Source organism: Callorhinus ursinus, unplaced genomic scaffold (assembly GCF_003265705.2).
Source record: "Callorhinus ursinus isolate GAN/ISIS: 27379988/994484 unplaced genomic scaffold, GSC_fseal_2.0 scaffold69, whole genome shotgun sequence".
Classification (NCBI taxonomy): domain Eukaryota; kingdom Metazoa; phylum Chordata; class Mammalia; order Carnivora; family Otariidae; genus Callorhinus; species Callorhinus ursinus.
This window is the reverse complement of record NW_027397131.1, coordinates 1,159,950-1,173,376: the sequence shown is the minus strand read 5'-3', so window position 1 is coordinate 1,173,376 and position 13,427 is coordinate 1,159,950. Positions and strand designations below refer to the sequence as shown.

Genomic DNA, 13,427 nt, shown 5'->3' with positions numbered 1-13,427 from the left:
AAAAAAAAAAAAAAAAAAAAAAAAAAAAAGAACAAGAGGTAGTACCGTCTCCCAGGGACCTGCTCAATATGGACATTAGTACAATGTCGGACCTAGAGTTCAGAATCATGACTTTAAAGATACTAGCTGGGCTTGAAAAAAGCATGGAAGTTATTAGAGAAACACTTCCTGGAGAAATAAAAGAACTAAAATCTAACCAAGTCGAAATCAAAAAGGCTATTAATGAGGTGCAATCAAAAATGGGGTCACTAACTGCTAGGATAAATGAGGCAGAAGAGAGAATTAGTGATATAGAAGACCAAATGATGGAAAATAAAGAAGCTGAGAAAAAGAGAGATAAACAACTACTGGATCATGAGAGCAGAACTCAAGAGATAAGCGATACGATAAGATGAAACAATATTAGAATACATGGGATCCCAGAAAAAGAAGAAAGAGAGGGGCAGAAGGTATATTGGAGCAAATTATAGAGAACTTCCCTAATGTGGGGAAGGAAACAGGCATCAAAATCCAGGAGGCACAGAGAACCCCTCTCAAAATCAATAAAAATAGGTCACCACCCCAACATCTAATAGTAAAACTTAGGAGTCTCAGAGACACGGACAAAATCTTGAAAGCAGCTCAGGAGAAGAGGTATGTAACCTATAATGGTAGAAACATTAGATTGGCAACAGACCTATCCACAGAGACCTGGCAGGCCAGAAAAGACTGGCATGATATCTTCAGAGCACTAAACGAGAAAAATATGCACCCAAGAATACTACAGCCAGCTAGGCTGTCATTGAAAATAGAAGAAGAGATAAAAAGCTTCCAGGACAAACAAAAACTAAAGGAATTTGCAAACACAAAACGAGCCCTCCAAGAAATATTGAAAGGGGTGCTCTAAGCAAAGAGAGAGCCTAAAAGCAGCATAGACCAGAAAGGAACACAGACAATATACAGTAACAGTCACCTTACAGGCAATTCAGTGGCACTAAATTCGTATCTTTCAGTAGTTACCCTGAATGTAAATGGGCTAAATGCCCCAATCAAAAGACACAGGCTATCAGATTGGATTAAAAAACAAGACCCATCGATATGCTGTCTGCAAGAGACTCATTTTAGACCCAAAGACGCCCCCAGATTGAAAGTGAGGGGTGGAAAACCATTTACCATACTAATGGACCCCAAAAGAAAGCTGTGGTGGCAATCCTTATATCAGACAAATTAGATTTTAAAACAAAGACTGTAATAAGAGATGAGGAAGGACACTGTATCCTACTTAAAGGCTCTATCCAACAAGAAGATCTAACAGTTGTAAATATTTATGCCCCTAACATGGGAGCAGCCAATTATATAAGGCAATTAATACCAAAAGCGAAGAAACACATTGACAACAATACAATAATACTGGGGGACTTTAAGACCCCCCCTGACTGAAATGGAGAGATCATCTAAGCAAAAGATCAACAAGGACATAAAGACTTTAAATGACACACTGGACCAAATGGACTTCACAGACATAGTCAGAACATTCCATCCCAAAGCAACGGAATACACATTCTTCTCTAGTACCCATGGAACATTCTCCAGAATAGATCACATCCTAGGTCACAAATCAGGTCTCAACCGGTACCAAAAGATTGGGATTATTCCCTGCATATTTTCAGACCACAATGCTTTGAAACTAGAACTCAGTCAAAAGAGGAAAGTCAGAAAGAACTCAAATACATGGAGGCTAAAGAGCATCCTACTAAGGAATGAATGGGTCAACCAGAAAATTAAAGAAGAATTTTAAAAAATTCATGGAAAACAATGAAAATGAAAACACAACTGTTCAAAATCTTTGGGATGCAGCAAAGGCAGTCCTAAGAGGAAAGTATATAGCAATACAAACCTTTCTTAAGAAACAAGAAAGGTCTCAAAGACACAACCTAACCCTACACCTAAAGGAGCTAGAGAAAAAACAGCAAATAAAGCCTAAACCCAGCAGGAGAAGAGAAATAATAAAGATCAGAGCAGAAAGCAATGAAATAGAAACCAAAAGAACAGTAGAACAGATCAACGAAACTAGGAGCTGGTTCTTTGAAAGAATTAACAAGATTGATAAACCCCTGGCCAGACTTATCAAAAAGAAAAGAGAAACGACCCGAATCAACAAAATCATGAATGAAAGAGGAGAGATCACAACCAACACCAAAGAAATACAAACAATTATAAGAACATATGATGAGCAACTATGCCAGCAAATTAGATAACCTGGAAGAAATGGATGCATTCCTAGAGATGTATCAACTACCAAAATTGAACCAGGAAGACATAGAAAACCTGAACAGACCTATAACCACTAAGGAAATTGAAGCAGTCATCAAAAATCTCCCAACAAACAAAAGCACAGGGCCAGATGGCTTCCCAGGGGAAGTCTACCAAACATTTAAAGAAGAATTAATACCTATTCTCCTGAAACTGTTCCAAAAAATAGAAATGGAAAGAAAACTTCCAAACTCATTTTATGAGGCCACCATTACCTTGATCCCCAAACCAAACACCCCATCAAAAAGGAGAATTACAGACCAATATCCTTGATGAACATGGATGCAAAAATTCTCACCAAAATACTAGCCAGTAGGATCCAACAATACATTAAAAGGATTATTCACCATGACCAGGTGGGATTTGTCCCTGGGCTGCATGGTTGGTTCAGCATCCGCAAATCAATCAACATGATACAATATATTAACAGAAGGAAGAACAAGAATCATATGATCCTCTCAATAGATGCAGAAAAAGCATTTGACAACATACAGCATCCTTTCTTGATCAAAACTCTTCAGAATATAGGGATAGAGGGTACATACCTCAATATCATAAAAGCCATCTATGAAAAACCTATAGCGTATATCATTCTCAATGGGGAAAAGCTGAGAGCTTTCCCCCTAAGGTCAGGAACGTGGCAGGGATGTCCACTCTCACCACTGCTATTCAACATAGTATTAGAAGTCCTAGCCACAGCAATCAGACAACAAAAAGAAATCAAAGGCATCCAAATCGGCAAGGAGGAAGTCAAACTCTCACTCTTTGCAGATGATATGATACTTTATGTGGAAAACCCAAAAGACTCCACCCCCAAACTGCTAGAACTCATTCAGGAATTCAGTAAAGTGGCAGGATATAAAATCAATGCACAGAAACCAGTGGCATTCCTATACACCAACAAGACAGAAGACAGAGAAATTAAGGAGTCTATCCCATTTACAATTGCACCCAAAACCATAAGATACCTAGGAATAAATCTAACCAAAGAGGCAAAGGATCTGTACTCAGAAAACTATAAAATACTCATGAAAGAAATTGAGAAAGACAACAAAGAAATGGAAAAACGTTCCATGTTCATGGATTGGAAGAACAAACATTGTGAAGATGTTAATGCTACCTAGAGCAATCTACACATTCAATGCAATCCCCATCAAAATAGCATCCACTGTTTTCAAAGAAATGGAACAAATAATCCTAAAATTTGTATGGAACCAGAAGAGACCCCGAATAGCCAGAGGAATGTTGAAAAAGGAAAGCACAGCTGGCAGCATCACAATTCCAGACTTCCAGCTCTATTACAAAGCTGTCATCATCAAGACAGTATGGTACTGGCACAAAAACAGACACATAAATCAAGGGAACAGAATCGAGAGCCCAGAAATGGACCCTCAACTCTATGGTCAACTAATCTTTGACAAAGCAGGAAAGAATGTCCAATGGAAAAAAGACAGTCTCTTCAACAAATAGTGTTGGGAAAATTGGACAGCCACATGCAGAAGAATGAAACGACCATTTCCTTACACCACACACAAAAATAGACTCCAAATGGTTGAAAGACCTAAACGTGAGACAGGAGTCCATCAAAATCCTAAAGGAGAACACAGGCAGCAACCTCTTCTACCTCAGCCACAGCAACTTCTTCCTAGAAACATCGCCAAAGGCAAGGGAAGCAAGGGCAAAAATGAACTATTGGGATTTCATCAAGATAAAAAGATTTTGCACAGCAAAAGAAACAGTCAACAAAACCGAAAGACAACCGACAGAATGGGAGAAAATATTTGCAAATGACATATCAGATAAAGGGCTGGTGTCCAAAATCTATAAAAAACTCACCAAACTCAACACCCAAAGAACAAATAATCCAATCAAGGAATGAACAGAAGACATGAACAGACATTTTTCCAAAGACATCCAAATGGCCAACAGACACATGAAAAAGTGCTCAACATTGCTCGGCATCAGGGAAATCCAAATCAAAACCTCAATGAGATACCACCTCACACCAGTCAGAATGGCTAAAATTAACAAGTCAGGAAACGACAGATGTTGGCGGGGATGCGGAGAAAGGGGAACCCTCCTACACTGTTGGTGGGAATGCAAGCTGGTGCAACCACTCTGGAAAACAGTATGGAGGTTCCTCAAGAAGTTGAAAATAGAACTACCATACGATCCAGCAATTGCACTACTGGGTATTTACCACAAATATACAAATGTAGGGATCCGAAGGGGTATGTGCACCCCAATGTTTATAGCAGCAATGTCCACAATAGCCAAACTGTGGAAAGAGCCAAGATGTCCATCGACAGATGAATGGATAAAGAAGAAGTGGTATATATACACAATGGAATATTATGCAGCCATCAAAAGGAATGAGATCCTGCCATTTGCAACGACGTGGATGGAACTGGAGGGTGTTATGCTGAGTGAAATGAGTCAATCAGGGAAAGACATGTATCATATGACCTCACTGATATGAGGAATTCTTAATCTCAGGAAACAAACGGGGGTTGCTGGAGTGGTGGGGGCGTGGGAGGGATGGGGTGGCTGGGTGATAGACATTGGGGAGGGTATGTGCTATGGTGAGCGCTGTGAATTGTGCAAGACTGTTGAATCACAGATATGTACCTCTGAAACAAATAATGCAATATATGTTAAGAAAAAAAAGAAGAAGAAGATAGCAGGAGGGGAAGAATGAAGGGGAGTAAATCAGAGGGGCAGATGAACCATTAGAGACGATGGACTCTGAAAAACAAACTGAGGGTTCTAGAGGGAAAGGGTGTGGGGGGATGAGTTAGCCTGGTGATGGGTATTAAAGAGGGCACAATCTGCATGGAGCACTGGGTGTTATGCACAATGAATCATGGAACACTGCATCAAAAACTAATGGTGTAATGTATGGTGATTAACATAACAATAAAAAATTTAAAGAAAAAAATATTGGCAGTGGGGTTTGAGGTAGAGGTGGAGGCGCATACCTGCCCTTTATAAAAAAAAGAAAGAAAGGAAATGCTCGTAATCCCATTTAGTGAAGCGGCAGGAAGATCTATATGCTCTAAGATGTCAGTTAATTATATTTTAATTCTGTTATAAGATACTGTTCCTAAAATAATTGTTTTTAAATGTGTTAATTATGTTTTAAAATAGTGTTTTTTAAAGATATTATAGAAAAAACTGGAAAAGTAATGCCAGAATGTTAAGGATCAATGTTAGTAATTCTTAAAACTGGGTGATAGATATAGGGGGATTATATTAATACTCTTCTGTTTCTATACTGTAGACTTTAATATTTCATAATTTTTTAAAAGAATAGCTATAATAAAAGTTTAAATCCTTAGAATTAGTGTTTTGTAACTTGTTTAGATGTAAATTACCCCTTGGTCAGTTTTGTTATTAAACTTTTATTGGTGCTTTAAGGTTTTTAAAGCATTTAAGAGAATGGCAGGTCAGACTTGAGAACATTTCATAAAAATGATAATATATATAAATGTATGGAATAGCATTTAACAAGAAAGATGGTTCATTCAGTAATGGAATTGCTACTGATTTTGTCATTTTTTTTTTTACTCTTTTACATCTTCTAAAAAGTCTGGAGTAAGCTGTGTTTAGAATCTTAATTAGGAAAAGCTTTCATCAATTTTTAATGAAATACTGATAATTTTTATGCATTAAAAACTTTATTACTTCTAGTACTAAAAGCACTCATACTAGGTGCTTCTGAGACTCATCTTTGAACAACACTCTTCTCTAAGATAGTTTTGGTGAAGGATAGATTTATGTCTGAACATTGTCCAGAAAATAGCCATTTCAAGTATTTCTCATATATAAAATATGATACAAGGGCCATCTCTACTATACATTTGCATAAAATTTCTTTTTATTTATTTTTTTTAAATTTCTTTTTAAAGTAGTATAAATTTCTCAGTATAGCCAGTGTACATATAGAAAACTTGACCTTAGTGGGAGGGAAAGGTATTGTGAGTATTTTGGCAAAGTTTTCACTCTTTAGGCAGAAAAAAGATTAAGAGGAAATGAGTATCTATTTCTTCCTGCCTCTGTAACTGAAACAGTATTCAAATTTATAGGTGAATTTTATTTGTAGCAAACACTTTCTTTACAAACCATGAGTTTATCTTGTAGGTGGCCTTTTAAAATAAACTACTTGATTTTATACACTGTGCTCATGCTTTGGCTTTATGCCCGACCTCCCAGGTTGCAAACATCCAGAGTAAGACTCAATATTAAAGAAAATAAACCAGAAAAAAAAAAAAAACCTAAAAACTATTGCAGATGTTAGTAATAAATTACTCAGTAATATTCACATTAGAGCAGTAATAAATTATAATAGTGTTGGTCCTTAAAAATTGTCTTACTGTTTATTAAGACATTTAATCTTTCCCATGTTCCAAATGAAATGCATTACTGTTTTCTACTCTTAAAAGAGTTAGGTGTTAAGGGATATTGTGTTTATTCATTTGACTGATTCTATTCTATACAGAGGTTAAAAAACAAAGCAAAGCACCGCCCCTACAAGCATAGTATCAACTAGTACCAAATCCTTACTATATGTGAGAAAATTATGTTTTGGAAGTCAGTTACATTAAAAAAATATAATCTAGAATATACTAAAGGCAAAATGATTAATCCGACAAATTCTAAAATTCAAAACAATTAGAAGTCTATGGAGAAGTGGTAGATCTTGAAGAAAAAAAAAGGCATATTGAGGAAACCATGTTGGAATAAATGGCTTATATAAGGAAGAAGTTTTCAGATTATGTTCTGATGAGCCACCACAGGGGCTGGTCAACAAGGTGGTAAGGAGGCCAGCTACTGAAGTCTTTAAGCAAGGCAGCGCAGCAGGTATATTAGGAAGATTGATCTGACTTTGGAGCCAGAGGCTTGTGTTAGGAAATGACACCGTTAAGTCAGAGGAGATGGCATGAGCCTAAATGTATCACTGGCCGTGGGTTTGAAAATAAAATAGGAAGATAGATTCTTGGACTCTCACCAAGGAAAAACCAACAGGACTGGGTTAGAGATTGGATAGATAGTATAGCAGAGGAAGGGGGAGTCAAAAGATCATACAGTGACAAAAATGAAGAGTCTCATGTTGAATTTAAATCCAGTGGTACAAGAGGACATGGGACTATGGAAGATAATCGATTGTATCCAAATTCTAAAGGGAAATACTAAGTGGACTGAAATTAACTCAAATATGTAAACTAGAACTGTTATGGCTATCTGTGGGATTTGTACCTTGTGTCAGCAGTGGGGATGAACACTGCAGACCTGGAAATTGTGTTTTGGTTGTTGCTTTCTCAGAACTCACTAGGCTGGATGACCCCTGTGCCTTTTAGGGGTTGCCATGTGTTAAATCCTAAAGCCCTGGGTTCTGTGGCTAGGCTAAAAATCCTGTATCCAGAGTCTGTGGATTGGCTTCTTCTAAAGTAGACTTCACAGGGTAGTGTTGTTAACTAAGGCAGAGATTGTTAATAATGTGGCTTCCAGTGGTGAAGATAAATCCCCAGCAGAAGACTTGGTATTCCTTTGAGCTGGTGACAACAGCCCCAAACTCAGGGTTCATTTTTGTGAGGAATAACAAAGTCAACAGGTATTTACTATCCCTCCCCTACCAAAAAATAAACTATAAATGAACAAAGAATATAGAAATGTAGATATCCATTCTCAGTGTAAGAAAAAGCTTATTTAATATTAAATACAAACACCTATTTAATATAAAACTTCATAAATATAGGTGTTATGGGCTGAATTGTGTCCCCCAAATTCATATGAAGTCCTAACCCCCAGTCCCTCAGAATGTAACTGTATTTGGAGTTAAAAGATTAAAGAAAGCGATTAAGTTAAAATGAGGTCTTTGAGGTGTCTTAATCCAATGTGACTGGTGTTCTAAGAGGAGGTTACAACAGACCAAGGGATGACCATGTGAGGACACAGTGAGAAGGTGACCATTGCAGTCCAAGGAGAAAGGCCTCAAAAGAAACCAAACCCACCAACACCTTGCTCTTGGCCTTCTGGCTTCCAGAACTATGAGAAAATATCTACTGCTTAAGCCATCCAATCTGTGGTATTTTTTTTTTCAGATTTTATTTATAGGGGCCCCTGGTTTTGTCGGTTGAGCATCTGCCTCCCCTCAGGTCATGATCCCAGGGTTCTGGGATCGAGCCTCACGTCGGGCTCTCTGCTCAGCAGGAGCCTGCTTCTCCCTCTCCCTGCCATTCCCCCTGCTTGTACTCTCTCTCTGTCAAATAAATAAATAAAATCTTTATTAAAAAAAACTTTAAAAGATATTTTATTTATTTACTTGACAGAGAGAATGCACAAACAGGGGAGCAGCAGAGGAAGAGAGGGAGAAGCAGGCTTTCTGCTGAGCAGGGAACCTGATTCAAGGCTCAATCACAGACCCTAGCCACCCAGCCACCCCTCTGTGGTATTTATTTAATCACAGCCCAACAAACATAGTTCAACATGTATTTTTAGCAATATGTAAATAATACCAAAACAGTATCAAACAACATCAAAACAACTTATAAACAATATCAAAAGATAACAAGAACCTAGACAAAAATTGCTTAATATGCAAAATAGACAAAGAAGGACCTAGAATCTACAACACTCCAGTACCAGCATGTGTAGCACCCAGAACTTGGTCTTAAATACCACCCTCCAGTGAAAGGAACCAAGACTCCTTGGAGAAATGACTGATTCTAGGAACGAGGCAGAATATACATTGGATGAGTCTGGAGCATTATATAATGCCAGAAAGTATTGTTTAAAAAAAAAAACACACAATTATAAGGTCTGTCAGAGGGACACGGGAGCAAACTGAAAGATCTCAGTGTTCAAAGCCTTGAGCAGCAAAATGAAGTACTACTGTATTAAAACCCAAAGTGTAAAATAAACATAGGAGTCCTTATTGATATAAATAAATCATTGAATAAATAAGTGGAGAATAGATAAATCTCCCGTGCAGAAAAATTTCAGATAATTTGCATTGATACTCCACTCAAGAAGGTGGAACATAATTCCCTGGTTCAAGTATGGCCTGTGCATAGCAGCTTCCTTCCCAAGAATACAGTGTGGACAGGGCTGGGGTAGGGAGTCACCTCACAGTGAAGTCTGACCACTACCTCAGCCTGCTGGTCAGGGTTAACATCAACAGTGATAAATCATGTTGATAGTGTGTCCTTGATATAATAGGATAAAATGGTACTTTACCTCTTCAAAAATTCATACCTCAGTTTAATCACGAGAAAAACACCAGACAAATTCCAGTAAAGGAATCTCCTCCGGTATTCACCAATACTCAAAACTTGTCAAAGTCATTTCCCAAGGAAAGTCTGAGAATTTTTTTTTTTTTTTTTTTTTTAACCAGGAGGACCTAAGGAGGCAGGATAGGTAAATACAATGTGCTATCCCAGATGGGATCTTGGGTCAGAAAAAGGATGGTAGGTAAAAACTAAAGCAATCTGAATAGAATATGGACTTCAGTTAATAATATATCAATATTGGTTTGTGAATTGTGACAAATGTACCATACTAATGCAATATGTAGATAAGAGGGGACACATATAGGGTTTATAGTAACGATAGTGTATTCCCAACATTTCTGTAAAATTAAAACTATTCCAAAAGATTTTTTTTAAATAGATCAGAAAAGTAGACAACAGGATATCATACACCATATGCATCAAAAAGCCAGTAAACACTTGAAAAGAAAATCATGTTTACTGGTATTCAGAAATGTATATTAAAACATCAGTGAGATTATTTTTCCCCTATTTAGCTGGCAAACTTTGTTTTTTAAATAATGATGCCAGCGATCAGCCATGTATAGGAATGTAAAGTGGAACTGCTTCTCTGGAGAGCATTTTGATGATAGGTAAAAATGTATGTACTCTTTGAAGCAGCAACATCCTAACCAGGAAGTGCGTATCAATGGACAGAGAACTGTTTTTATGTTCTGTGCAATCGAAAAAACCTGGAAGTCAACAAAAAACCTATTATATGGGATTATTTAAATAAACTAAGGGAATCTCAATGTGGAATGTAATGAAGGTATTAAAAATACATACTGTAGAATATTTGAGGGCAAAAAACTCCATGATGTATTACCTGAAAATGCCAACTGTAAGCCATGTATAGGTGTTGTTCCATTTCCGGGTCTGTCCTTTCATGGTATATGTGATTGTACATACCTGTTGGATCTGTGATTTGGCAAAAAAATCTTAACAGATGGCATTAAATTAAATCTTGTTAATGATTTAGGCATTTTATAAATGTTTAAAGAGAGCTATTTCAGTGCATGTTGTAATATATCAAGTATTGACAGCACCATTATTATAATCAGTAGCCAGTACTTCTCAAAATAGAGTAAAGGACTACTTTTGTATTACAAGTTGTGTGTGTGTGCACACGTGTTGTATTTAGGTTTTGGGAATATTACATGTGGACAAAAAGTAGGATTTGCATACAATAAAATGTTGCCTGCAGTTCTGTCTGGTACGGTTGGGACAATTTTTATTTTTGGTGATTTTCTACATTTTCCAAATGTTCAAGGAACCATAGACCATTTTTTGTGATGACAAAGGCTTTATTTTTAAATTCAAGTATAATTAACGGTGTTATTAGTTTCAGGTGTACAATGAGAAAGTTTTTTTAAATGATGATTTTTAAAATATAAATTTTTTCCCATGATACTGTACCTAGAATTTTAAAATCCTCTTTGTTAAAAAAAAAGTATTTTGGGCGCCTGGGTGGCTCACTTGGTTAAGCGACTGCCTTCGGCTCAGGTTATGATCCTGGAGTGCTGGGATCGAGTCCCACATCGGGCTTCCTGCTCAGCGGGGAGTCTGCTTCTCCCTCTGACCCTCTTCCCTCTCGTGCTTTCTATCTCTCATTCTCTCTCTCTCTCAAATAAATAAATAAAATCTTTAAAAAAAAAAAAGTATTTTTACTTTGCTTTCTGAGTGGATTTAGTCTGTGCACAAATTTGCATTCATACAAATATACACCATTGTATGTTTCCATGTAGTTTCTACTTTTGTATTAGGTATAATTTTTATAAGTAGTTAAAAGCATTATTGTATTTGATTAGTCTTCTCATACTTTTACTTTTAGGTTGGTGTTTGGAATGCTTTATCCTGCATATTATTCATACAAAGCTGTGAAGACAAAAAACGTGAAGGAATATGTAAGTATATAGTTTTGTGAGTGATTAATTCTAGCTTAATGTATCTGTGATATATAAGACTAGAAAATCATTATTTTAGAAATAGCTGGGATAATGTTTTTGATTAAAAATGTTATGTAAATAAAAAGACTAACTTCATAAGCTAATTTTGAGTACAATTCCAAAGTGGAATTTCAAAAAAAAAGTTCACTGTCAGTTGGCATTTGAGTAAGTGTATGATTTCCAAATGGGCAATTGGATCTCTTACTCATTTTGTCTAAGTTCCAGTTTAAGAAGTTGGGGGGGGGCGTCTGTTTTTTAGCCTGTGAATTTATAGGTAGACTGAGAACATAATTCTTTCTCACCCCAAACCTTTTTCCTTTTTTCATAGCTTTTTAATTGATTTAAATATACAGATACCTCATTACTATTGACAATTGCAGTCTTTTTTCTTCGTAAATCAGCCTTTACAACTGAAACTTGAATAACACAGGGGTTCCCCGCAGTAGAAAGTCTGCATATAATTTTTAACTCCCCCAAAACTTAGCTATTAATTGCCTACTGTTGACCAGAAGCCTTACCCATAAGGTAACAGCCAATTAACACATGTATGTTAAATACTCCATTAGAAGTAATCTAGAGAGAGACACCTGGGTGACTCAGTTGGTTTGGCATCAGAGTCTTAATTTCATCTCAGGTCATGATTGCTGGGTCGTGGAGCCTGCTTAGGATTCTCACTCTCCTGCTCTTTAAAAAAAAAAAAAGTAAGCTAGAGAAAAGATGTTAAGAAAAATCATAGGGCAGAAAAAATACATTTAGGGCACCTGGGTGGCTCAGTCGTTAAGCGTCTGCCTTCGTCTCGGGTCATGATCCTGGGGTCCTGGGATCCAGCCCCACGTCGGGCTCTTTGCTCCACGGGAAATCTGCTTCTCCCTCTCCCACTCCCCCTGCTTGCGTTCCTGCTCTCTCTCTCTATCAAATAAATAAATAAAATCTTTAAAAAAAAAAAAGAAAAAATGCATTTATAGGACTGTACTATATTTTTCAAAGAAGAATTTACATGTAAGTGGACCTGCACAGTTCAAACCTGTGTTGTTCAAGTGTCAACTGTACTAGCTGATACATTTCTTCTTATTTGGAATATTTGTCATACTGCTATTAAAGGAGATCTTTTTTTCTGTATCTAATTAACTACAGTTGAAATATACAGGGAGAAGTTTCTCAACTTTGCACCTATTTCCCCTATAAAGCATTATAAACAGGATATGCAATAACTGGTATGCCTCTGTGTCTTTGTGTATGTATTTGTGGTATTCTCCTATCTTGCCTCTAAATCTGGGTGATTTTATTGGAAAAAAATTAAGTACAAATTGAAAATGAAGTTTATATGAGAAGCTGTAGTAATACGAAGATATTACCAGTGGGCACACAAATACCATGCCCTAAAATAAAAAGGGAGTAACAGTAAGAAATATGAAGGTATAATAATTTGAAAAAAAGAAATAGGCCTGTCATGTGTAAGTTAATGGCAAAAGAGCAAAAAAGATGGTGTTATTTAGGGACTGACCATTCTAAAGTATTTATCTATTTCTTATAGTGCATCGGTTTAACTTTGTTAGTGTTAATTTTTAGAGACTTAAAAACATGGGTTTGTGTGTTTTAATCCCTTAATACTCAAATTTTTATTACTGTATTTGTCTCTAAGTTTGGGATTAATAAGAATGGTCTAACCCTGAAATTTTAATTCTGCTTCATAAGTTGAAGATAAGCTGTGGAAGAGAATCCAGTAACATTGAAACTGATGGAAAAACTATAAAACTTGGTATATGTCACTATATATACATATGTATGCATACATGTGTGTACTTAGATATATACTTCACATATTGCCTTGTAGTTTTTAGCGAATAACTCATTAATGGAGTAGGAATTATCTGTACATAAT

The 13,427-nt window shown here is 36.5% G+C and overlaps 1 protein-coding gene across 3 annotated transcripts in view; it reads left to right on the top strand.

Annotated features, from left to right (window-relative positions):
* REEP3 (receptor accessory protein 3) overlaps positions 1 to 13,427 on the top strand; it is a 103,257-nt gene that overhangs the window by 41,927 nt on the left and 47,903 nt on the right. For all 3 annotated transcript variants that reach the window (XM_025850170.2, XM_025850168.2, XM_073886208.1), the window contains exon 2: positions 11,431 to 11,503. In XM_025850170.2, the coding sequence (XP_025705955.1) occupies positions 11,431 to 11,503 (73 nt within the window). The remainder of the gene's footprint in view (positions 1 to 11,430; positions 11,504 to 13,427) is intronic.